At 38.9% G+C, this 24,843-nt stretch overlaps 1 protein-coding gene across 1 annotated transcript in view; it reads right to left on the bottom strand.

The window, feature by feature from the left end:
- VAT1L (vesicle amine transport 1 like) overlaps positions 1 to 21,292 on the bottom strand; it is a 54,458-nt gene extending 33,166 nt beyond the window's left edge. The window contains exons 1-3 of the mRNA XM_062586523.1: positions 21,063 to 21,292; positions 14,487 to 14,616; positions 11,706 to 11,921 (exon numbers count right to left, since the gene is read on the bottom strand). Of these exons, the coding sequence (XP_062442507.1) occupies positions 11,706 to 11,921; positions 14,487 to 14,616; positions 21,063 to 21,292 (576 nt within the window). The remainder of the gene's footprint in view (positions 1 to 11,705; positions 11,922 to 14,486; positions 14,617 to 21,062) is intronic.
- Between the last annotated feature and the right edge of the window lie 3,551 nt (positions 21,293 to 24,843).

Genomic DNA, 24,843 nt, shown 5'->3' with positions numbered 1-24,843 from the left:
AAAATTTTGAATTCTACAAATCAGAAAATTAACACACAATTTTTGCACAATTGTTTCTTCTTTTTAATAGCTCTGAAATTTAACATTTTTGTTACAACACTGCCATGTAAGTATTCCTCTTACTCCCATGAATGTCACTTAATGTCCTGTGAAAAAGTGATTATTTCCACCTTCACCATTTCCATTTTAGGGCAACTTTAAGGACAGTACAATCATACTCCCTTCAAAACTACTGTGATATGAATTAAAGCATAGGGCAAAAAAAAAATATTTTTTGAGCTATGAAATTTGAACACAAGGACTTTACATAGTATTTCCCCCCACTATGTATTGTTTCTATGTGAATATTCACTGTACTTAAAATAGCCCTCACTCGTCTTTTCACGAGAGCCCCATGAGTAACACTAGCAGTCCTCTTCATACTTCATACCTTAGTACAACTTTGGCAAATTCCACATGTAATTCCAGCCTTCCCTTTTAGCAGGGAAGGCCTTGCAGCACATTATGCCAGAAGAGAATTACTGGCAGATAATATACACGTACATGGTTCCTCTGGTACTTAGATACAGCTTTTATTCTTAATGTTTCTGTGGTCCTAATAAGGAAGGTGTAGTAGAACCAGTCCCAGTACAGCATCTAGTCTATCATTCGTGAGAAGTCACATTTTCTTACTGTTGCAGTAGGAGAGAGCAGGTTGGTGTGAGAAATAAAACACATTAAAGCAAATCTGTTTTACCTCTTATTATTTCCCCAAACAATCATTATTGATGATTTATAATGTAGGACTAGCCATGAGTCACATTAATAGGTCCATCCAGTCCTGTATTTCATCTTCAAAAGTGATCAATAGCAAAGGGCAGAAAAAGGTGTAAAACATCTAATAGCTCTGACTCCTGCTGAATTTCTCTTAATTCATATTTGAAACTCTGTATAATTTTGGCGCACACAGCTTTCCACAGTGTAACCTTTTTTTCCCTCTATAATTATTTTTTTAAATAAGTTTGTAGGAAGTATAGCATTTCTTGCAGCAGATAACATGCAGATTTCATGTCATATTTTCCAATCCTGGACCTTCAAACAGAACCGTTGTTCTTTTCTAATGAAATGCTGAAAATTATAATACTGAAAAGGAGAATTCATCTTGCTCTGTAACAGGCAGGTCTGATTTCTTCCCATCTACACACACATGTATATATATGCATCCACACACATACAGGTATTAAATTGATATAATTACTCCCAATCTAGAGTAATTGGAACAAAACCAAAAGCTTGTCAGGCTAGAGAAGCTGTGCAAAATATTTGTACAAAGCTTATTTTTGCCTTCTTTCATGCAGATGTTTGCCCAAATTCATGCAGGTGTCCCTTAGGATTTCAGACTGATCTGGATCAAATTCTCAGTGAAAGTATATTCTCTGACTGTAGCCACAGACACAAAGGATTCTGCTTTCATGAGATACTCATTTCCAGCCCACAGTTTCCACTAGAAACCAGACAACACTGTTCATGGCCTCTTGCTTTGGGGAAGAAAAGAAAGGCATTTCAATCTCTGTCTTGCACATAGATCCTTCACAGGATCACATCAACTGGAGTAGCATGCTCCTGCGGGCTTACTGAATCCAGCCTTCTGGAGGCCTTTGGCAGAGGAACACCTGGTGGCCTCTGCAAGCACCTCCCACAGGATGGAAGATCCTGTGTCTAGACAGAATACCAGTGGAGGCAATCAGGTACCATGCTACTATTTGGGTAGGACTTAGGCAGGATTTCTGCTTTCAGATACCTGTAACCTATAATTTCATGAGGCTGAGAGAAGGGAGGCATTGCATAAACACTGAGCCATTCAATTTCAAAGAAGATCCCAGTAGATCATCCTTTTACAACTCTAGTGTTTGTTGTTGCTGCTTTGTTAAACACACTAACAAATGGAAGACATATTTTTGGTAGACAAATTCCACCTCTTGTTGCAACTGCGTTATTCTGGAACCAGCACAGTTACATGATTATGCTCAGAAGCAAAAACTGACACTGTGATTTTAAAAATAACATCTGACTGAATTTAGCAGATTCGTACTTATATTTATGGCCAAAAGATCATGATTTGTAAACTGTATGCATGACTAGTAAAATCATCCCTGGAGAAACATTTCTTTTCATTCCAACCAGAAATCCTGATTATTTGTATGTAAATACCAGTGATCAGTGCTTGGGTTTTATTTACAGTAGGATAATGAGATAATCCTGCTTACCCTGGGGGTTTTGGCATCATCCCATATAATGCTGATTGTAACTGCTAGTGCCAAACCTCTATGTTGAGCCTCTCAAGAGAGGACAATATTGTTTATGTAGGGTGCCATCCAGGAGTTTCAGATTGGTTTTCTACCGGATTAGTCAGTAAATGGCTACAAAGCAAGGCACAGTTTATGTGATCCTTTGGACAGGAACCAACAGAGAAATGGAAGAGAACAGAAAGGATGCATTATCATTCTCACTTTACAGATGAGAAATGGAACAGCACTGCAAGTCAAACTTTTCCAATGACTTGCAAGAACTCGGAGCAGGACCCAGATCTGAATGCTAATTTGTAGCACCAACATCAATTTGTTATTGCAATCGAATAGCAAACAAACTACCTTTTATTTTCAAAAATCATTTATCATTTTCTTATGTTGAAATCTCTAATTTCTTAGAAATCATAGTAAAAAAACTATTCCTGAGGGTCCTCCACTCTCAGGAGTGGAAGAGGTTTCACTCTTCTCATACTTCATTTCTCTCACTTATGATCTGAAGCCCAGGATTTAGCCTCCACAAATATTGTAAAATTACGAAATTCAAATTAACTTTTTTTGCATCTTTCTTATTACTAGTTATTTTTACAACCAATCTTTTTGTCATTTTCTGTGTCTCCTTGAAACTATTGCCCACAGGGATTTAGATAAGTCAATATTTCATAATGTATGCTAGTAGAGTGGAATCCTGCCCTATTGATCTATGCTCTAATTAGTTTTCTGCATTTGCTATCTAACTTTAAAGGAGCAGGATAATATGTATGTCCTGAATCAAAAACAATAAACGTTTAAAAGGTCTAATATTAGAGTAGGAAACATCTTGTTTTTTATCCTGTGAAGGAAGATTAACACTTTACTAAGTGGCTGTCAGAAAAATAGGAGAAGTGTGCAATACACTCAAGAAGTGCATAAACTCCCGTCAAACTGGCTGGTACGTCCTCTGTAAAGATAAGCTTATCTAAAACCCTAGATCAAAATACTTTTGAGCTTTCTGTGGATATTTAAAGTCTAAAACTAACTCATATGACCAGCATTTTTATAATTGGATGAACAAGAACACTGAAGCATTTTGAGGCAATTCCACAAAACATTCTTCTAAAGCTTTTTGAAGATCTTAATTTGACATTGATTTGTACTTATTTTTGTCAAGTATTCTTAATATTTATACTTCAGAAGCCTAGGAATAAAGGCTGATATTGGACTTTTCATGCTTTCACCATTGAAATGGGAAAACTGAACTCAGACTATAAACTCAAATATTTTGCTAATTTCTGTGGAATTTGATTAAGCTCCAAAATAGCACTGTGCCTACACAGGTCACACTTAAGTCTCTTTTCTAATCCTTTAAGTCATTTAGCTACCTTTGGATTAAGAGCTTGTGTTTAGAGGGCTATATATTTCAATTGAAAATATGTGAGGCTTCAATGTTCATGTCCACAATATACAGAAATGCAATTTGCAGAAAGCGTTTTGCTGCTGGAAGGAAGCTCATCATCTTCCCAGCGCCACAGAGCAGCAGGTGGGTTGTTCAGTATCCATGCTGACTCTTGCCCCACTGCACAGTCTTACCAGGAAGGACCATTTGATCATGAGGTCACAACACCATCCTGTACTTTGGTTCCTGAAGCCATTCTCCTCCTTAAAAAAAGAGCTTTGCGGTAAACAGAGAGAAAAAGAGGGCTTTCTGTTTCCTTCCTGCCCAGATAAAAACACGTAATTTCTGCAACCCTTCAACTTTCACCTTGGAGACAAGGAGAAGCAGGCAAACTGCTGTCAGAAATAATGTATGGATGCCAAAACCCTCTGAGTGAGTGTGTAATTAGATGGGCATGATTTAAAAAAAATAATGCAAACAAAGCTCTTCACACGTCTAATTTTTCATATATGATGCAAATTTCTAAATACAGTCTGTATAAATCCAGACTAGGCTCTTGCTTCCTGAGCCTAGGAAATTTTTTTTTTTTTAATGGAAAAAATTATCAGTTGTATAATTAAGTATACCTTTAACAGGATTTAGCAGTCTGAATAAACTGAAAAATTGTTTCACTGAAGTGATAGATATGATTACAAAATAGTTCCTTAAAATAGAATTAATCTTCTTAAAAAAATTCACATTTTTTATTCCTGCTTATCATGCAGAACTTTATACAGTTCTGTATATTCAAAGAAATGGAATAACTTGGATTAAAGTGTTCTATGGAAATGAAGTGCATCTTATAATGCTGGACTTAACATAGCAGTCTTGTTTCTCTCTAGCTTCAAAGTCAGTATGATGGATTCCTTTTCAAGGGATCCTATCAATTTATAAAATCCATGTGTTGAATCTAAACATATAATTCCTGGAGAACCTATTATGAATAGATACGTTTATATTAATTTTAGTTCCAATGAAAAGATTGAAATTTCTACATGTTCCTTTGTTTTAAGGCACAACATTAAACCTGCAAAGCTAAGAACTTCTAATACTGAAATAATCATAGAAAAGCAAATTTTTAAAAGTAAAAATGAAATAGATTTTTAAATGCACAGAACAATTTAAAAAACAAATTTTAAATGTCACTGACATTTAAAACAGTAGAGAAAGTATAAATAGAAGAAAACTTACTAATCTAACTAGTTTGTTAATGCTAACAAAACATCAGTTGACATGTAAATAAAGGGTGTTAACTTAACGGATTCCTGAAAGGATCTGACCTAACAAGACAAATCAGATCCTCTATCTGAAATGCCAGCGGTATGCTGATTTACAACAGCTATGGATCTATATACTTTTATGAAAGCTATTTTATTTGCTATTATGCAAAATGAGCTGAGCCTACCCTTACATTATAGGGGAACAAACCATCTAAAAGATACCACTCAGCTAAACTACATCTATTAGAATTAAATGCATTAGTATGAACTGATCATTTCTTGGGTATACTTTTGCAGCCCTGAGGTGCTACCAAGTTGTTGGGGTTTTGTTTTTTTGTTTTTTTTTGGAGGAGGGGATTTTTTTCTTATCATTCAGATTTAATCTTGCACAAGAATCCTTTCTAGAATTGAATGTGAAGAGAAACCACATTTTCAAATTTGACACACACATTCAAATTCCTTTGACACATATTCAAATTTGAAGGTGGTACAAAATATATTCTTTAAACGTAGTAAGAGAATTGCAAGAGAAGACATGCAATAACCTTCTCACATCCAGGAGGACTTCTCATGTATTGTGAGAAGTCAGCTATACAGTACTCTGATTCCTGAAGGTGTCATTTTTCCCATTACAGCAAAGGAAATCAGAAACCAAGTACTAAGGTGAGCACTGCCAAGTGAACAAACTGAAATATGACTTGTCAACAAGTGCAAGGCAGTGTTTGTTACACTCCGTGCACTGCAGTGAGCTACAGGAGGAGTAGGGGACAGGGGAAGAGGAAGAAAATCACCATGTAATAATGGTATCTTTTTACCCTGAAATTCTCTTATTTTCAGCAGCAATTGGCAAGGTATTTTATTCTTCCCTCTTGCAAAATCGTACAGTTGAGGTGAATTCAAAACTTATGGCTGAATCTCCTCCTAGTACAAATCCACTTCAACTGACAGGAACAAGGACGACAAACTCCAGCTGAGATGCTGGCCCAGAACAGATGGGCTATATCTGAAATCATAGAACAGCCAAGGAAGAGTTAAGCGCTGCCTGCCTGTGATATGACTCAGCAGGGGACAGAGAGAAAGGACATGTCCTTTGGAGAGTATAGGGCTGAAAGGCAAAAGGAAAGGCCTTCAGAGGCTGCAGTCTGCTTTGGTCAGGGAAATTGCTTTTTGCGTATGACTTACCGAGATTTTGTGTTTGATAACAGATTATGCTCTGAGGCAGTGTCTGGAAACAGATTCAACAAGGCCTTTCCCGAGTTGCTGAAGGAACACATCCATTGCTTTAGAGACATTCACACTGCACAGGGCAGCTAAGTTTAGAGATAGCCATCCTGGCTTTAAATGAGATCGCTGCGATGCTGAAAGCAGCCTTGGCTACACAAAGCTCTGTGAGTGCTGATTTACTCTGATCCTTGGCTGCTGGAGATGAAATAGGAGAAGGGCACCTGGGGTGTGTTCATCAAATGCAGAATGCCTATGAACTGCTAATATGAACACGGCAAGTGCAGTCCTGGGAGATATCAGGTAAAGGTTTCAGCAAATTGGGAAGCAGTAATGCCGTTGTACAGTATGCTGGTTGGGACTGTCAGAATAATGAAGTTCCAGTTATTCACATTCAAGAAGGATGGACTGAAATATAAGTCAAGACTACTTAACGTGCTCCTACCTGCTAGGTACAGACAAACCTAATTCCAATCTGCCCATACAATGTTCAAAGTGATCAAGGATGCCAAGAGATTTATTTCAAAAGACTTCAGCTTTCATACTGCTGCTGCTTTGCAGCCAGTCAGCTCTCAAACGCCAGGAAATGGGTGTGTGTCTGTCTGGACCAATGCACATATGATGACCAAGGAAACAGCAAGCTTACCTTACAAGAGATCCGAGAGATCTAAAAGCATTTGCCCCACAGAGGAGAGACTAGCTACTTAAATTTAATGTGCAACACCATCAGAAGAACAAAGATGCATTTAGCTGCCACAAATAAAGTCTCAAACTTAAGAAAGGTTTCTAACCAGCTAAGATAGAGCAGAGAAAATTTGAAGGGATAAATACAAAACTATTTTTAAGGAGAAATTTGGTAATTCCAATTAAAGGGTTTCTATATGTTGCCTGTGATATCAGGTGACTAGATTTACTGAAGAGTGCCAGTTCTGTATCACATGAAATATCACCATTTTGGTAATTCAGTTTGAAGCACTTAGTCTTAAATATTTGCAACTTATGCAAAGGAGACAAAATAAAAATGAAGGTTTCTGCCAAACAGTAACCAGTCCTGTGAGCACGACCTAAATCTGCTGCCAAGTTCAGATTTATGCTTCAAATTCAGACATGTGAGATTGCATCTGTAACTTACCCACTCTGCTTGTGCTTCCCCTGATGCTGAACCTGAAAAGGAAGGTCAGATCACAGCTTCAGGACAGCAATCAATGCTTCTGAATGAAAGGCAGCTTAATTTTTGCTTCTGTAAGACTGATAATTCTGCCTCATGTCTAAGGTTTAAGTGATGAAATTGTACCTTTTACAAAGTTTTGTTAAGATGAACAAAGTTCTATGCTATAAATAATCAGAATGGGAAGCATCTAAAAAGCAAACAAATAAGCAGAGAGGCATAAAATGTCTCTCAAGTCTAAAACTCTGAAAGAATTCATCTTGCAGGTAGATATCATAGAGACCAGAATTGGATTTAATAAAACTGGAAGTGAAGAGACGACAGGATTTTGTTCTGTTTTTAAATACAGTAGTCCTGTATTTGTACTACATAAACTCACCAAGGATACAACTTAAAACTTCAAAAAGTTATTCTCAAAATTATTAATGTAACTCCACAGAAGTCTGTACTGTGACTTGCACTCAATGCACTGACATAGTCTTCATTTTGAGAAAGTAATTTATTCATGTAACAGACCAGTCCCAGTGGTGCTCATGATACTGTTCAGTTTTCTCACTTATTTTCTTCAACCAGTTGCCAGTTAGCTTCCCTTAAATACATGGGAGAGTATTTGTGAAAGGAGTCACTGTACTAACCATTGCCTTATAGTCATTTCAAACATCAATTACAATGTTTTAGAGGTAGAATAAAAAACAGTTTCCAGTTTGGGAATATCCTGTAGTAAGCCATATGTTCTTGCAAACTCCTCATTTCTCAGCAATAATTTCTATGTATGGATAATAGGAAGTTTTAAGTTCAGTGTTAACTGACTTTCTCCTTATATTTGCAGTCAGTTCAGAAAAGTATTTAAATGTTTCCCTAGCTTTAGTCATTTAAACTCTAATTTTATAATTATACCCCTTGTAATTACAGAACTGCCTGGTACTCAACAAAATGTTCTGCTTAAGCAGAAGCGTAAGTGTCCCGCCAGAGCCCTGAAAGAACGTGACAAGCCTTGTCCTTGGTGATCTTTGTCAATAACACTTAAAGCAATGGAAATAGAATGTTTTGCAAGATACTAATTTTTCATTGAAGTCCGATTGATTCACACAATTCAATTGTGAGCCAGTACCACATTTCTTCAGAAGACTCGTAAAGTTTCTACAGTCTACCTCACTGTCCAGGCTGACAGCAGAATCAGTCTCTCTGAACCTCCTCTCTCTCAAGAGCAAGAAGGAGGAAACAAACAAACCAGCCCACCCCAACAAGTATCCCCCCCCATCCCAAACAAGCTAAATCAAAACTCTGACTCTTGGAAACAAAAGCAAAAATACTCTCTCCTTTTAAATCCCTTTTCTATCCATTGCAACAGGTTCTCCGCTTCAGCTGGAAGGCTACAACATACCAACAATGTCAGAAGCACAATTTGTGAGTGTCCACCTCTCTCTTCCTGGTTCAGAGAGACAAGGTGCTTCTGTGTAACTAATCACATTGATCAGAGAAGTCATCTAATAATGCTCTGATTTTTTTTTTTAGTGGATCAGAGGCAGAGAGGGTACTGATCTGGTATGTGCAACAACATACAAGTCTATTACTGAAAGAAACAGGCATGTGAGAGTGTTTTCCAAGAGAAAAATTATCTTAGTACATTTTCTCTACATTATCTCCTGATGTTCCCTGGAACTTCTGGAAATAAGTAACCTGACTTATCTAAAGCGTCTTGTCAGATATTAAAGGATGCCATAACATACTAATTATATCCCAGACACAGATGAGAAAATTGCTATAACTTTCTTGCTACCAAAAACATCTATAAACAACAGTAAGTCCATTTAAACAAACTGAGGCAATACATAAGTGAAGGGCCTTGAAAATTTTCCCTGCCTTAAATTTTTGAAAATGCTGCAGGATCCTCCTCAAGGAGACAGGGTAGCCAGAACAAATAGCCTCACAATAAATTTCAAAGCAACATGTTCTTTCCCATAAAATGCTCTGAAGTGGCCAAAATAATGATCTTGCATAATGAGAAAGGAACAATTATAAACTTCTAGTCCCACAGGGAGCCTATTGTCTCATTAAAATATTCTGGAATTTCTATGACATTTAGAAACAAACTGGACAGGTTTCCCACTTACTGAAAATGTTAACGGGTCTTGCATCTATCAAAGCAACAGTACAAAAAGCATATTTCTCCATAGTGATTTTATTATTCTGTATAATTAGCAAAGAATTTAGTGAAAATAATTCATTCAGTTGAGGTTGTTGAATTTGTCAATGGATTAACAGAATATTAGAGCAGTGCAAAGCACAATACAGACCCAGGCCTTTAGCACACTTACTCTGAAATCTTGATGTCTGATTAGGAGAAGGGAAAAAAAATGTGCGATTACAGAGTGAAATTTTATTCATTAGACCTATCAAGCAACGTGAAAATTATTTCCTTCCTGGTTTTAGCTATACACTGTCTTCCTTGATCAGGGAGGACTAGCTGCAAGAGGCACTCTCCCCTATGACACAGTGATCAGCATCCTAGCTGGCTAGCCAGCCCTGTGTCCTGCTCACATATGCTCACTCCAGGATCATACACAGACCTGTAACAGGAACTACCCAGCCTGATAGTTCTCTCCAGAATAAAGACCAGGGGTTGGGAAACTCTGGTTTATTTAACTACTTATCAGGCAATAGTTTGATCTCTCCTTGTTCTGGCAGCCAACCAGGACCTGGCCTTCCTTTAGTTTCTCTCAGAGAACATCCACAAACAATCACAGCAGAGGACCAGTAGAAAGATGCTCACTGAGTATCTGTGATAAGAGAGGAAAGAGCAGTTCCTGACAGGAATAGTCCAGCAAAGACGCTGGACACTAGTGAAGGAGAGTATGAGAGAGGAGACAGAGGATTAATGCTGTATAAGGGAAGAGAAGAAAGAACTAACAGGTGATCAAGAGCAGAGAAAGAAACAGAGAAAACAAGAAATATAGCAAGGACCCTTGTTTCTGAACAAAGACAAGGAGTCCATTTTCAAGAGATATATGCGTATGTACTGGAATTTTAGGGGGGCGTTTTGCTAATCTCTTTGCTCAGCCCTGGTTCTGTATTGTATCAATTGGGCAAGCGGCCTTGCAAGTAAAGCTGTGCCTTAGGCTCCCTGAACCTGTGGCCCTGGGTTGCTTTAACAATCCTAAATTCCACATAAAAAGATTTAATATTAAAGAACAATAAAGTCAGCCATAATGCTCTAGGTTGTACTGTGTTGAAGCATAATAAGATTATAAATTCCATTCATTTGCAGAAGTATTCCAAGAGGACCATTTACTGCAAGTAGGATTATCGTTGGCTAAAAATACTTCGTGTGGGGAACTGATGAATTTATTCCTTTGATTACAAGCCTTATTTTATATGAAGCCCTGAAAGAAGGTCTAATGGCATAGAATTAGGGATAAGATGTTTGGGGTTGCCTGCCAAACTTCAGTAGTCATCAGAATATTAAATTACCATAAATAAGGCACATTAACAGGAAAACAGAAGAGGTACTCTAATTTAAAATGCTGAGATCTGCCATTGTTCTCAGGTCACAAGTCTGTCCTGTGGAAAAAAATTATGTAGTTTAAAACGTAAATTCCTCCCCTGTTAGTATCTTAATGTTCTGTACAAAGCTTAAGTATTTTCCAAGCGAGGGATATTTTCTGAAAGATAATTCAAGCAATTGGTAATACAACCTGTCAGTTTCTTATTTCCTGGTTGGCCTGCTTCGTATTCCACCAAATCCATCCAACTGTTGCTTTGCCATGCAACGCATCTTTACTGTTGATCCCAACTATAACACACAGCAGCCATTGCTGACTCAAATTCTGTATTTGCATATTTTCCTCAGGTTTGCATGATAACATTTTACATTGCTTCAATACCTCCACAGTAAAGGAAAAAGCACATTATCTTCCACAGAGAAAACATCTCACACACATGGTGTTTGTGGGAGTATTACAAGGCAGCTATTTACTGCAAGTAGAATTATGGTTAGCTACAAATACCTTGTGCAGGGAGCTGATTTATTTATTCCTTTGATTACAGTCTTCTTTGATATCGAATTACCACCAAGTGCATAAATTTAAGAACATGATGTACAGGGCCACACTTGCTTCTTGACCTCTCATTTTCTACTACTGGTTTTTGGAGGTGAGTTTAGGTAGAGTTCATTAGGAGGTCATTTTTATTTCACCAAAAGCTTTTGACAACCATTTACACTAGTATTTTGACGGAAAAACAGATGCAGTTTTTTTCCCCTGCAATCTCTCACATGGGAAAGTCTGATATCAAATCAAACAGGATTTTGTCCATTTGAGGAATTAAGACGCATCAGACTGCTCCAGCAATTTGCTGACAGCAAATCTGACAAGAAGGAAAAAAGTGGTCCAACTTACCACCCCACCTCCTGCAGAGTGAACCAGCACAGACATGCCTTCTCTTAGGTTAGCAACTTCAAAGAGCATCATGTAGGCAGTTACAAAGTTCATAGGAAATGCAGCAGCTTCAGAAAAACTCATGTCATCTGGGATCTTGTAGACAAATTCTACTGGGGTACATACAACTTCTGCCCATGCATTGTAGTTTACAAAAGCCATAACTCTGTCTCCAATCTACACACAAAGAAGAAAACAATAGCATGGGTTATTCTTGGGCTATTTCAACCATACTCCATAGTAAAAAGTAAAGAACATTTACTCTGTACCTTAAGGCAAATGCTTATAGCATACGAACATTTTGCCTTTGGGATATTGTGGGTTTGCTAAATGCTAAGGTGCTGGTGACAGTTCTGAAGGGTTTATACCTTTTAGAAAGAAGGTGTTGAAACAGAATGGTTATTCCAATTTCACCAAAATTCCTCCTCCTTTTGAAAAATACATTCAGACTAACAATGCATCACCGGTAGCCACTCTGTGGATCTCTTTTGCTGTTAGAGAACTGTATAAAATGTGAATTCTGCTAAAATTAATCAGTAAGGATGTTAATATATCCTGTACCCCTTGTAAACAAAAATCAAAAAGAAAGCAGAACAGAAAAGTGCCTCTTAGTGATTCTGTCTTAGTAACAATAAAAACTACATTTTACTGCAAATGTTACACAGTGCTTAGGAACTAAGGCCTAATCGGACATGGAGACCAAGAATCATCTCACAGCTAGAGCGATTAGTCCTGTTTCACCTGAACTCAGTAGAAATTCAACTATTGCTTTTAACAGGGGAAAAAACAGGCTTTTTACATTGCTATTGCAAAATGAAAGCTCTCCTTCAATGTAAAGTATGTTCTCACACAACTCTGTGAAGATGGGTTGCCATTCAATGCCTTGACTTGTCATACCATAATGCAATCAGAGCAGATGAAGACAGTAAATGGCTGGCAATATCTCAGGTATAAGAAACAGTCTCAGCACAGACTAAAGCAAATGAGACAAATATTTCAAGTGCATGAAATCCCCATAGCTTTTATGAGGCTTGAAGAGGCAGGATTTTACAAAGGGAAAAAGGCCAGAAAATGTAGGGTGCAATCTCTGGCATTCCTGCCATCGCTGTTGTTGACAAACACCCATCCACAAGACAAGCATCTGTTGTGCTCCTGTTCTATGCATGAGCATTTCTATGTTCCAGAAATAAACAGAATATTATTTTCCCCATGGTACATTTCCCTATTGATGGGTTCACATCTGTGTAGAGCAGTTATTTGAGTGTTGGATCTCCTCAAACACTGCTGTGTCCATGTAGATCACACACACACACACACACACACACACACAGAAAAAAAAAAAAAGAGGAACAGACTGTTGTTCAATTGGTTCAATTGACCTGTTTCAATTTCCAGGAGTATACTGGAGCACAAATAGGTTTTTATAGCAAGTTCTGAGACATAACTTTTTTAAAGAGACCCAGTATATTCAGTCAGGTGCGATGTCATTCAAATACATACCATATGCTGTAACCTTATGATTCCCTTTAAAAATAGCAGAAATTTTAAACTAAGAATGCTAATCTAGAGCAGAGACTTTCTATACTACTGTCAGAGAATACTTTTCTGTATGGAGTGATGGAGTGTAACTATAAAATACAAAACACAAGAGCTGAAAAATTCAAACACTACATTTTTCAAATAGAAAATAACTATTGTTTAGTTATTGTTTATCACAAAAATGTTGAAAAATCATGATTTGTTGTGAGGAGGAGACAGGGCAGGAGGGGGAAATGGATAAATGTCTTATTGAGAGCTCATTATTGAGACCCTACCAAAAACTAAAAGGGCCATTATCTTCACTCAGATCAATTCTGAAACTCTTCTAGAGGAGCAAAAATATGTTACCTCTTACCTAAAAGATCTTTTAGGTAATTCTTAAGATACAATACAAACTCAGAAAATGTAATTATTTGATGACATGACTGAGTCAGCAAATAGCTAAGATAGGATTGTTGTGCATTAACTCACTTCTTTCTTATTTCAGAGTTTTTATACCTCCTGCAGGAAATAAAGTGCAAGATTTGAAGGAACACAGATGTTTAGCATCAATAATGGAATATGAGGTAGGACAGAATGCTGTTTGTAACAGAGGTACTGAAGAGTACATAATGCCAACCAGTTACAAAAGCTTTATTGCATCTTTAACTATTTTTCATTTAACACTGTTCTGTCAGATGAAACAGATCCTTTTTCTGACTGATCAGAAAAAAGTCATATACCCCGAATTGGAGTTCCATTATCTGTGCTACATGAATGCACACAATGTAATAGACAATACTTAGTGTAGAAAGGGTCTTGCTAGCTCAAGATGAAAAACTAAACTCAGCAGTATGTGGGTTTTGAGACACAGAACAATAATGATAGCAAAGACGGCCAAACTAAGAAACTTAACACTTAACTCAATTTATTTTACTTTCTTAAAACATATTAGTCATCCTTTCCAGTCCTTAGTTAGTTATCAGGATATGTACACAGCACAGTGACTTTTCAGGAAGGACAGAGATCATGAAATTAGCAGCTTTAGAAATTCTTTCAAGAGCTCATTCTCATACATTGGAAGCAGCTAGGAAAAATTGTCCTTTTGGACCTCAATGTGGTGGTGAAAGCTGCTGTTGACAGCTGAACAGAAGGGATTGGGGGCAAAATACTCAGTGAATATGTTATTATTTAGTCATGACCTGAAAATAAAGAATATATTACCTCAAATCCTTTCACACCGTCTCCAAGAGCTTCTACAATTCCAGAGCATTCAAATCCAGGAACAAGTGGAGTCTTAGGAGGGTTGTCAATATTCCCCTGTCGCACCATCAAATCAATGAAGTTCAAACCACTGTAAAACACAGGAAAAAAAACAAAATCAAAGCTATTACCAAAGATCAGAGTAAAGGAGGAAAACTTGACCAGAATGATGGGAAAGCCAGAAAGCTTCAGGGCAGTATTAAAATCTTGGGCTCCACAGCATAAAGATGATCCAGAAGATATTTACATTCTTCATGCATTGAACAGACTGCTGTACAGGCCTCAGGGAAAAGCACACATGCAAGGCAACCACATCTGTCAACAAGAAGAATGCCAAAGCTTATGGACTGTTTAGGAGTCACAAGTAGCAATTCACAAAAAACATTTAAAAATTCAAGAGAATGAAAAGTTATGTTTTTCTGTAAATGCATCACTAGCTGGCAAATAAAATTGATTCTATCAAAAAACAGTTAAGCCTCAGATATAGATGGTTTGGCCAAGAGCAAGCAGGTGTAACTGCTTTGATACCTTAGAAGTGACTCCAGGAATGACTCGTATTCATCTCAGACAGGAGTCCAAATTTTGACAAGAACTTAAGTATCAAATAGACTATTGTTTTAAAACTCTTCCTCCTAGACAATTTTTGGACAGTTTTTACAAAAGTCTTTTTAGGTTTTTGTAAGTCCTTTCAGGGTTGCCACTCAGAAAAAATAAATTATAATATTCTCTTGTAGTCTCAGTTCTGCAAAAATCTTGAAACATCTTCACTTTGTCTTTAATATAGTATCCAATTATCTTAAAATAAAGCACTGTCATTTTCTAGGGGGGGGGGGAAGTACCATCCTTACGCATTGCCCCAACAAACTGATTTCTGGCACAAATGGCATACATATCATATTCCTAACTAGCTAAAACATATGCTCCAGCCCTAGTCCATTGTTCTAAAACAGAGCCCTATATTTATTGTTAGCTGAAATTGCTGCATATTAACTCCCCCAACTCTATGAAGCTATGCACACAGACAATCCTACTCACGCATATGAAACCAGCAACTGCTTGGATACACAAAATTATTCATGTGCACAAGTATTTATGAGATGGAGCCTTAGTCAGATGCTAATCAAGACACAGAGATTGAACAGACCAAACACAAAAAGAGACAGAATAAATTCAAAACATATGCATGAAGACAGGACAGCATTCATGGGGAGATGTAGGTCACTGGGAAATTCCACCTATTTAAACATTTGTAATTATGGCATAGCTTTTAAAAAAGACTTGAATGCACAACTTTCAGCTGTGTAAAAGCAGGATTACAGGGCTTTTTTTAAAGGTTGACTCTGACAACCTAGCTTGACAAACTCTGGAGAGGAAAAAAAGAAGAAAAACAACAAAAAACACTCCAAAACCACATGCTTATATACAAAGCTCATTATATTTACCATGTGAAAAGTTTGGCACAATGAGGCTGGGAGCTTTGAAATGGTATTTAGAAAGGTTTCTTCCTATCCAGTGGCTAAGGCTTCTAAATTGCCACTATAATGTCGATACAGGAAAAAGAAATCCTGAATAACAAAATAACAAAATGCCTGCAAGGCAGTCATCATTTGATAAGGAAACACTACACACACAGTGGTAACCACTGTTCGTGCATGCAAACTTTGGTTATGATCTTTTGAATAGATCTTTCCACATTTTGAGCATTTTACAAAAAAAGTTAACCTTTCCTACATTCTTCCTAAAAAGAGCAGCTAGAGCAAGAACTGTGCTGCATGAACCAATCTAAAAACATGTGTAGTGTCTTCTTAATGGGGCAGTGAGCAGACGGAAGGATATGGCAAAGACCTCAGCTATTTGGTAAAGATAGAAGAGCTGCAATAACGTGTGTAATCCTCTATAAATACTCTTTCTTATAACTTGCCAGTTTTTGAAAGAGCACATTCAGTTTTGCATCTAATGACATAATACTAGCAATTCAGTTTTTCTCTAGTTTCTATCACTCTTCTTTGCCTTTAGCCTAAATAAAAGGCAACAATACTAATAAAACAGTTCACCTCTGTTACCACAAACTTGTAAAATGTAATTCTAGGACAGATGTGGTAAAGAGAAAACACACTACACATGTACACGCTATTTATGTTTTAAAATCATTAACTGCTAGCCGAAACATCAAGTGTTGCACTTGTCATTATTTCTAGACACTTCCCAGATAGTTTCTTCTTCATTCACTTCATCTTTACTTTCCTATAGATTTATATGTTTTTACATCCCCACTACTCTATCATACATGCATTCTGGCTACCTACGGTTTATCAAAAAGATGCAGATACCTGTGCATCAGCAAGAAGCTTCACACTTTCAAATAAAGTGAGAAATAAATTATTTTATTATACAAGCCAAATTTGATAAGGTTTATTAATAACAAGGGCCTGAAAGCATAACTGGGTTCTATATTAACCAGCAAACTTGTTTTTTTGGGGGGAGGCTATTTTTCTTTAAATAACCTAGAAGGTCCAAAGATGCACAGCTATTTTAGTAACCATCTCCAAGACACCCAACCTTATCAAATCCCTCATTAAAATCCAACCTGCAACAGACACAGGAAAAGGGAAGTTTGGCTGCACAGAGTATTGCAAGACTACCCACGTCATGAGCAATGACTGTTTTAGAGAACAAACATAATTTATTTCTTGTATCAGTACAAAGCAGCAAAGCTTGATCTGGCGTGTAGTAGGAGAAAGTGGTTCTTGAACTTTAAGTAAAGGCACACACAAAGAGGAAAGCAGAAGTGCAAACTGATCCAGTAAGGAAAAAGCACAATTCTTTTCAGTTATAAGTGTTTTTAAATCTCAAATCAAGAGTCAGGTGTAAATTAAGATACAGAAGGATATGAATTACCAGGATCAACATATTGACACAGGGGTTCTACAAGAACTTTTCTGTGGAAGAGTGAGAATATTGGTGTGAACTTCATAGATCGAGTTATCTGTCTGTTTTGAGGAGCATGATTTTATCAAATCTAGGATTATGTTTGAATCTAATTTTCTAAATCTGCAATGCTTCACTTAACATGAATTCTCAGGATTTTGAATATCATTTTCTTTTCCCATAGTTTAGCTTTATGGCTTATATATATATTTACATATATATACATACACACACACACACACGTATATATACACTATGGGAAGTACTGTGGATACAATATTGTACTCTAGACTGCTTTCACTGTCAGACCTGCAATGGTCAACTTTGTTCTCCTTGCTCTGTCCCATCCAGTCTAGGACGTTCAATACCTCACTTTGTAAAACACCAAATCTTGTAGACTGCTTCCTTGCTCCAGTGTAGAAGGTTGCTACTTTTGATCTGCTTTTCACTGTAAGCCTCTACTGAGAATAACTACTGAAGTCAATGAAGTACTACAGAATAGGTGAGAAGAGTACTCATTTCTATGTTCTTAAATATATCCTTCTCCTTACCCTGGTCAGCAAGTTGCCTTAAAATCTTAAAACTTTCTACTTTTTTTTTTTAAATGATCAGATCTCACACTTTTCTTTCTATCCCAGAGACACCCACAATACATAAACAAGACTCCCTTCAAGAATAAAATTGACACACTGTCCTACTTCTGCTATACATAGAATTTCTTTGATTTGCTTAAAAAAAAATAAAAAGGTCTTATTATCTTATTATCTCACAAATACCAAGAAGTCAGAGGGGCCACTTATGCTTCATTCCTTATCACGCACATGTATAGCGGTACAAGGAAGAAATAATTACAATAAAGAAAAGAAAAACAATGAAAGGAAAGTAATTACAGGAGACTATTCCTTATTCACCCATCCTATATGACATATCCGTTTTGGTTTGTTCTAGCTGTTTGTCTGATCTCAAACAGTATACATACTAGTATTTTACAGGCTGCAAATTATAATACAAATACAGCAATTTTAAGTTCTCTATCATTACCAAACAAAAAGTGATTTCAGGAAATATTCAGAAGCCGTGACTCAGCTTGGACATTGATGGCTGTTCCATTTCTTAGTCACTGAATGAAGCTAACATATGACTCATCACAACTGAGACATTTTCAGTTGGATCACTGATATTCCAAACCTTCAAAAGAATTATTCATCTGGCTCAGAGCTAATAGAAACATATCCTCCATCTCCTCTATTAATAGCACCATACTATAAAATGTATACAAGTAATTAAACTGGTTTCTGTCTCTCAGTTCTTCATATAGGAATGTCTATTTTTCCCCCAATGCATATTACAGTGTGTGAATATGATATAATTAAAGAAGATCATTTTCTCCCCACATTACCTCGTTAATGACAGTCAACTGCAAAACTGAGTTAACTAAAAGCACTACTTAGCATCAGCATGCCTTACTGGAGCAGTTCATCTTAAACACATCCTGCACTGCGTGCATTAACGTATACCAAACTAGACAAAGCAAAAAGACATTTTTCTCATCCAGTCTGCCAAACTAGATGGCAAGTCCACTCTCACCCTGATCTTCTATATTTACAGACTTAGAACATGAAGATCAGCAATTTGATTTTGCCTTTTTCCAAAGCAAACTGTTGATCTGATCACACTTCATCTTTGTGGCAACTTTCACCTAGGAACAAGTAGACTGCATAGCCTACACGTACCTCCACCGCAAAAGGAAGCTGCAAAAACATATTATGTATTTTATTTTATCTACTAGTAACTATGAAGCAGTTAAGAGGGTCTACTGAGGTCTTAAGCAGCAAGTGCACACCTCCCAGGGTTCACGAATTGTAACAGAGCCCTCCGAAGAAACTGTCACTGTTGCAAAGCTGAAGATTTTTATTTTAGAGCCAAGGGTTATTCTGCAGATAAGTTACTTATGATACACACATACCTATTGCTTTGAAGAAATGGGAATTCATGCAGGTACTGAAGAATGCTGTAAATTCCTCAGGCATGTAAAGGAACATGTCATATGCTCAGAACATATGCAATTTTGAATGTTAACTCCTGCTAACTCAAGAGCTCAAAAATATCACTCAGAAGACAACAGCACCTCCTCTCAAGCAGAATTACACCCTTGCTTGATAGCAAAATGAGCTCTTTGACAGCTACTAAGATGCCACTATTTCTTATACTGAATATCACCTAGCCTGGAATTTCTTGTATTTCCCATGGTGACTATTGGAAAAAAACAAAAGAGAAGGCAAACATCCCAGCCCTTCATCTATTATTCCTCATTCAGATTGATGGATATCACTTCTTTTCATGGACAACACCTTAGGGTGGGGAGAAATACTTGCCTAAGTTGTAAACCTCATGATTCCCTTAAACACGAGATGGAAAGGCCACTATCTAAACAGGCCGAGACTTTCAGCTTTGCTAAAGCACCAAACGCTCCAAGATCCGAGGTACATCCAACGGCTACATTGTTCAAAAACTCTCTGCCCTACAACAGCATCACTTTCAATGTCAGTCATTTGTAAAATAAGCAACCCAGCTTTCACCTTGGCATTTACTTGCTGGAAGCATCATGATTTTATATAACAGAAAACAACAACAGAAGATAACTCTTCCTCTAGGTGTGATTAATTTAGTCTTTGTTAAGCATCAAGTTGTGTAATAAGAGCCTTGTGTTGTCTCCTGTCCCTTAAAAGAAAAAAAAAACAAAAAACAAACAAAAAACAAACAAAAAACCCCTTATTTTCCTAAAGGAACATGTGCACAGAGAACTGGCTATTTAGAAAGAGGAGTCTACTCCAACTGTCTGGAAAAAAAGAAATTAGCCTTCTAGGGAAGCTCAGTTCAGGATCCCACCAGCTCACTAGCCACTTATTGATTCCACTTTTTAATTCCTGTGCCTGGCTAAGTTATCCTCAGCTCCAGCAACACTCTGGAGAAAAATCACAGTGACAGAGATGAGTGATTCTCATGAGAAAAATAATAGCTAATATCACAAGGGAAAGGAACAGGTGCTCAGCAACGCACAAAAGCTTGCATCAATATTTCTCAGAGAGAAAAAAAAAAAGCACCAAAAATCAACCAAACAAAAAGAACAAAAACAAACAAAAAAATCCCAGAACACAGTTGGCCAGATTTTCCTCATTTCTCCCACCTAGTACTAAGAAAAAAAATCCTTTTTTTTTTTTTTTTTTTTTTTTTTTTCCTTTTTTCCTCCCTTTTCGCCCTCGATAGCCGCTGCTGACAGCTTCCCCTCCCGCTCGCCCGGTGCCCAGAGGCTCAGCGTCCAGGGCCGATGCCGGTGCGGGTCCCCGGGCGCCGCCGGCCGCGGCGGGCTCCGCGCCCGCGGCGAGAGAAGCCGCCGCCGCAGCTCCCGGGCCGCCCCCGCGGCGGCAGCTCGGAGCCTCGCCGCCCCCCCCCCGCCAGCCCCCTCCGCGCCCGCCCGCGCCCCCGCACCGGACCGGATCGGGCCGGCCCGAACCGGCGCTGCGCGGGAAACCAACGGCCGCGCATCCCCGCGCGACGGTAGCGCCACAGGACGCGGCCCGCCCCGGGGCGCAGGGAGCGATACTGGACCAGGCTTTCACGCGGATTTTGAGCTCGCCCTCGCGGGGCTCCGGCATGACTCTCTTGGACACGCGGAGCTTGTTGAGCCCCCCGAAGGCGGACAGCACCACGGCTCTCATCTCCTTGGCGTCGGCAGCGCGCAGGCTGCCGGCGGCGCTGCCCTCGGCGGCCTCCTTGCCTCCCTCCTTCTCGATCATCTGCTCCGTCTCCTCCGCTCGCTGCGCTCCCTCCTTGGCCATGGCGCGGCGGCTCCCGCCGGCTCCTCCTGCGCAGCGCGCGGTGCCGCCGTCTGGAATGGCCGCGGCCCCGCGCAGCGCCGCGCCGCGCCGCGGCCCGCCCGCCGCAATGCACCGACTAGCGGCGCAGCGCCATCCGCCGCCTCGGCGTGGCGGCAGCCGGCCGCGCGGCGCCCCCCGCGGCCCCGCGCCCGCGCCCGGCCGCCGCAGCAGCAGCGCGGGGGGCCGGCCCGGGCGGCGGTGGCTTCTCTCCTCACGGGCTGGAGCCCCGAGCCCGGTTCCGGCTGCCGCCTGCCCGCGCCGAGAGGCCCCCTGTGGCGATGCTCCCACTCCCGAACAGTTACAGGACCAGAAGGACCCTCAGCTACCCACACTCGACCCCAAACCCGGCGGCACGAGCCTGCAGCAAGCCGTCCCAGAGGGGCGGTGGGCCGCCGGCCACTGGGCGCTTGAAAACGCAGCGGATGAGCAAAAGCAGGTGCAGGGTGGCAAGAGACATGGAGCCCAGCTTCACCCAGCTGTAAGTTTTCTTCTGCTGAGGCAGAGCCCAGGTGCTTCACGGCAGCCTGTCATCTCCTCACAGCTTTTTAACACGGGAACAGCTGGAGCTGGTCTACTCCTGTGTTAACGCCCTGGGAAGACAAGCAGAGCCAGGCCGAGGGGTTCTGGTTTCGAGGGTCACAGGGGTTTACAGGCCAGGCACTCCTCTACCTACCTTGCCCGTAAAGTCCAAGAGTCCCATCTGGTCAGAGCAGCCTCGTTCCAACCTCCTTCTCCTCACCATGCCCCCTCACAATTTAAATATCACCTGAGCCTTAAAATCAAATCTCTTTGCACTTAAAGGACTGAAAGCCCCCTCACCTTCAGGGCTGTGCTCCAGTCACCAAAGCCCTGGGCATGCAGAGTTGTTCTTGACCAATGCCACGTCCTTAAGCTGTTCTTTGGGCTAAGTTAGTATTCTTTGCATCAAAGAGAACATACAGATGGACATTAGCCCAATAATGGACACACACAGTTGCCAGCAAGATACCCAAGTCTGAAGCCCTGCTGTAATGAATATTTAAGCCTTTATACAATGTGTGTCTGTTTGTCTGATTGATGCTATCTGCTGGGCTACAGGTGGTGGGTTGGATTTTGTGGGGAACTTACTTTCTTTAATACAAGCTTTGGATGTGCTGTAAGAACATCTATTACCTTTGAGCTTTGCAGAAAATTGCAGGACAGACTTGCCTCATTTCCGGGCCATAATGAGGCTCAGGCATCAAACCACTTAGTCCAAAGCATTCAGCCTTTGTTAATGAGGATGGGTGCCTCTAGCATTAGGAGACAGCTGAACATGGATTTGGAAGATCACTATTTGTGGTTTTGTAGGTGGCTACGTTTTGTCTATAAAGTTCTCTAATAGATGCCTACATCATTTTGTAGCTGGTCATTAGGCCTGAGCAAGTCCACTACTTAAATGCCTAAAACTATGAATGTATTTATAGAACTTCAAAATTCAGTGCAGCATGCTGTATGTATAGGCAGCATTCTTATGAATCTCTTCACAGACACAACTCTTCTCTCTACTCCCCTGCAACAACTGTGTTCTTTTTAAGAAATTTCAGGACTTTTCTGACTTGTGATCACCATCACCACCTCTGGACTATGAAGTTATTGCAAAGTTTGTTTATATTTCTTAATTTCACAATATGCATTAATTCCATATTGGGTTTTGTATTCAGCATATTGTATTTAGAGGCATCAAAAACTGGAAATGTCTTAATCATAACTGTAATGAGCAATAGGGTAAAATATTTCCTTCACATTAATGAAAAACATGAGATTCTGGAGGGCTGGATAGATTTTTCAGATTCTTCATACTTATTCTCAGTATGTAACACCTCAGAATTTCTATCTAGTCTTTAAAAAGTTTGCAGGCAACTCTTAGAAAGGTAGCAGTAAACAAACACACTTTAAGAGCGAATGAGAACAAGTACTAGCCACAGCATCTTCATTATCTTAAGAAATTCAAGCATATTTCATCAAAAGTGAAGCGTGATGCTGTAAATCTCTCATATGTTGTCCTTAAGATGTGTTTCAGACAAAGATTTGAAAATAGTTCATTAAGATGGTCGAGAATCTTCGGTGTGATGTATTAAAATGATGCCATCCGCTTCGTTTGATAGCAGCTTGTGGAGGTGTGTAACCATTTTAAAGGTCAGGAAGTGTTTTTGCTACCCTTGCTCCCTTGGTACTACCGTGAATATTCCCTTCCCTGTGTTAGCTATACTTGGCTAATTCAGTGCTGTGAAAGGGAATACAAAGTTCTGTCACTCTAGATCTGGCCATTTGAATGCATGACCAGGCAAGCAGCAGCTGAATAAAAAATAACATGCATTTGATTCTAAATGATTTACTCAGTTGGCATCTTATTACTGTTCTAACTCATATGAATGGTAGAGTGCGGAACAACTGAGAAAGTAAAGCAGATAGAATATATCAACTAAATGACATCCAGAATAATGAATAGGCTGTGGGGCAGCTCATTGCATCACTCCAGTAGTCTGAAACATCCAAAAGAAGCAAACCTGCACCTTCAAACTGCCTTTATTTGCAGCTGTATGTCTGCTACCGTAGTCCTAGTTTATACTGATGACTTGGGAGTTTCCTGACTATTAGAGACCCTATTAATAATGATTTAAATCTATTCTATTTCTCTTTTGTTCTGAACCAAAGGTAATTTATCTTAAGTGATTTAACCATGTATTGTTTGCAAGTCAAAATGGTTGAAGGATGGCCATTTCATAGAATTGTAACATTCTGCTTCTAACAGCCAGAACTAGTATTTGCCCCCATCAACTATGATAAGTGAGGTAATAGATATTTTTGCATAATCCTGATTCCATTATCTGGATTTCATTTATAACCACTCCTTTAAGAATATTAGATGATACAGAACATAATGTTACACTAAAATGTACAAATAAGATTTATTCTGCCAATTGACTATAAATTTTACCACTCTAGAAATAGCTTATGGGATGGCCATTCATATCACTTAAGACAAAGAGGTTCACATTCAAGAAATACTTGAAGTCATTGTATCAGTTTCTCTTCTTTGCAGGAACAAGATCTAGGACCCTGAAAGATGGCTAATCACTTTGCTCAAAAGAAGTAATATATGGATGGCAAAACCAAATCTTTGGTTAGAATGAATAATACTGTATTTTTAATCTCAGTTGTTTTTTCAGGCAAATATATCAAACCACATTTTCTCTCAAAGCATAAGAATTTAAAAAAAACATTTAAGATAAGTGATACAGTTTCCCAATAGTTATAAAAAATACTAAAATCATATTGAAATTTATTCTGGCCACTTTAATGCCTAAACATGGCATTTTAAAAAAATGTGCTGTGTTCCAAAACATTATTTTCTTTATAGTCTCCTGTTAAGAAATCATGTAGTGCAGGGACAGAAAAAGATCCTCAGGACTCCCTTAACTTTTTAATCTTATTCTATGTCTTCTCCCTACAGCTTTGTGTGCTGTATAACATCCATATTGCATGACAGA

Source organism: Rhea pennata, chromosome 13 (genome assembly GCF_028389875.1).
Source record: "Rhea pennata isolate bPtePen1 chromosome 13, bPtePen1.pri, whole genome shotgun sequence".
In the NCBI taxonomy this organism is placed as follows: Eukaryota; Metazoa; Chordata; class Aves; order Rheiformes; family Rheidae; genus Rhea; species Rhea pennata.
This window is presented reverse-complemented; position numbering and strand designations above follow the sequence as displayed.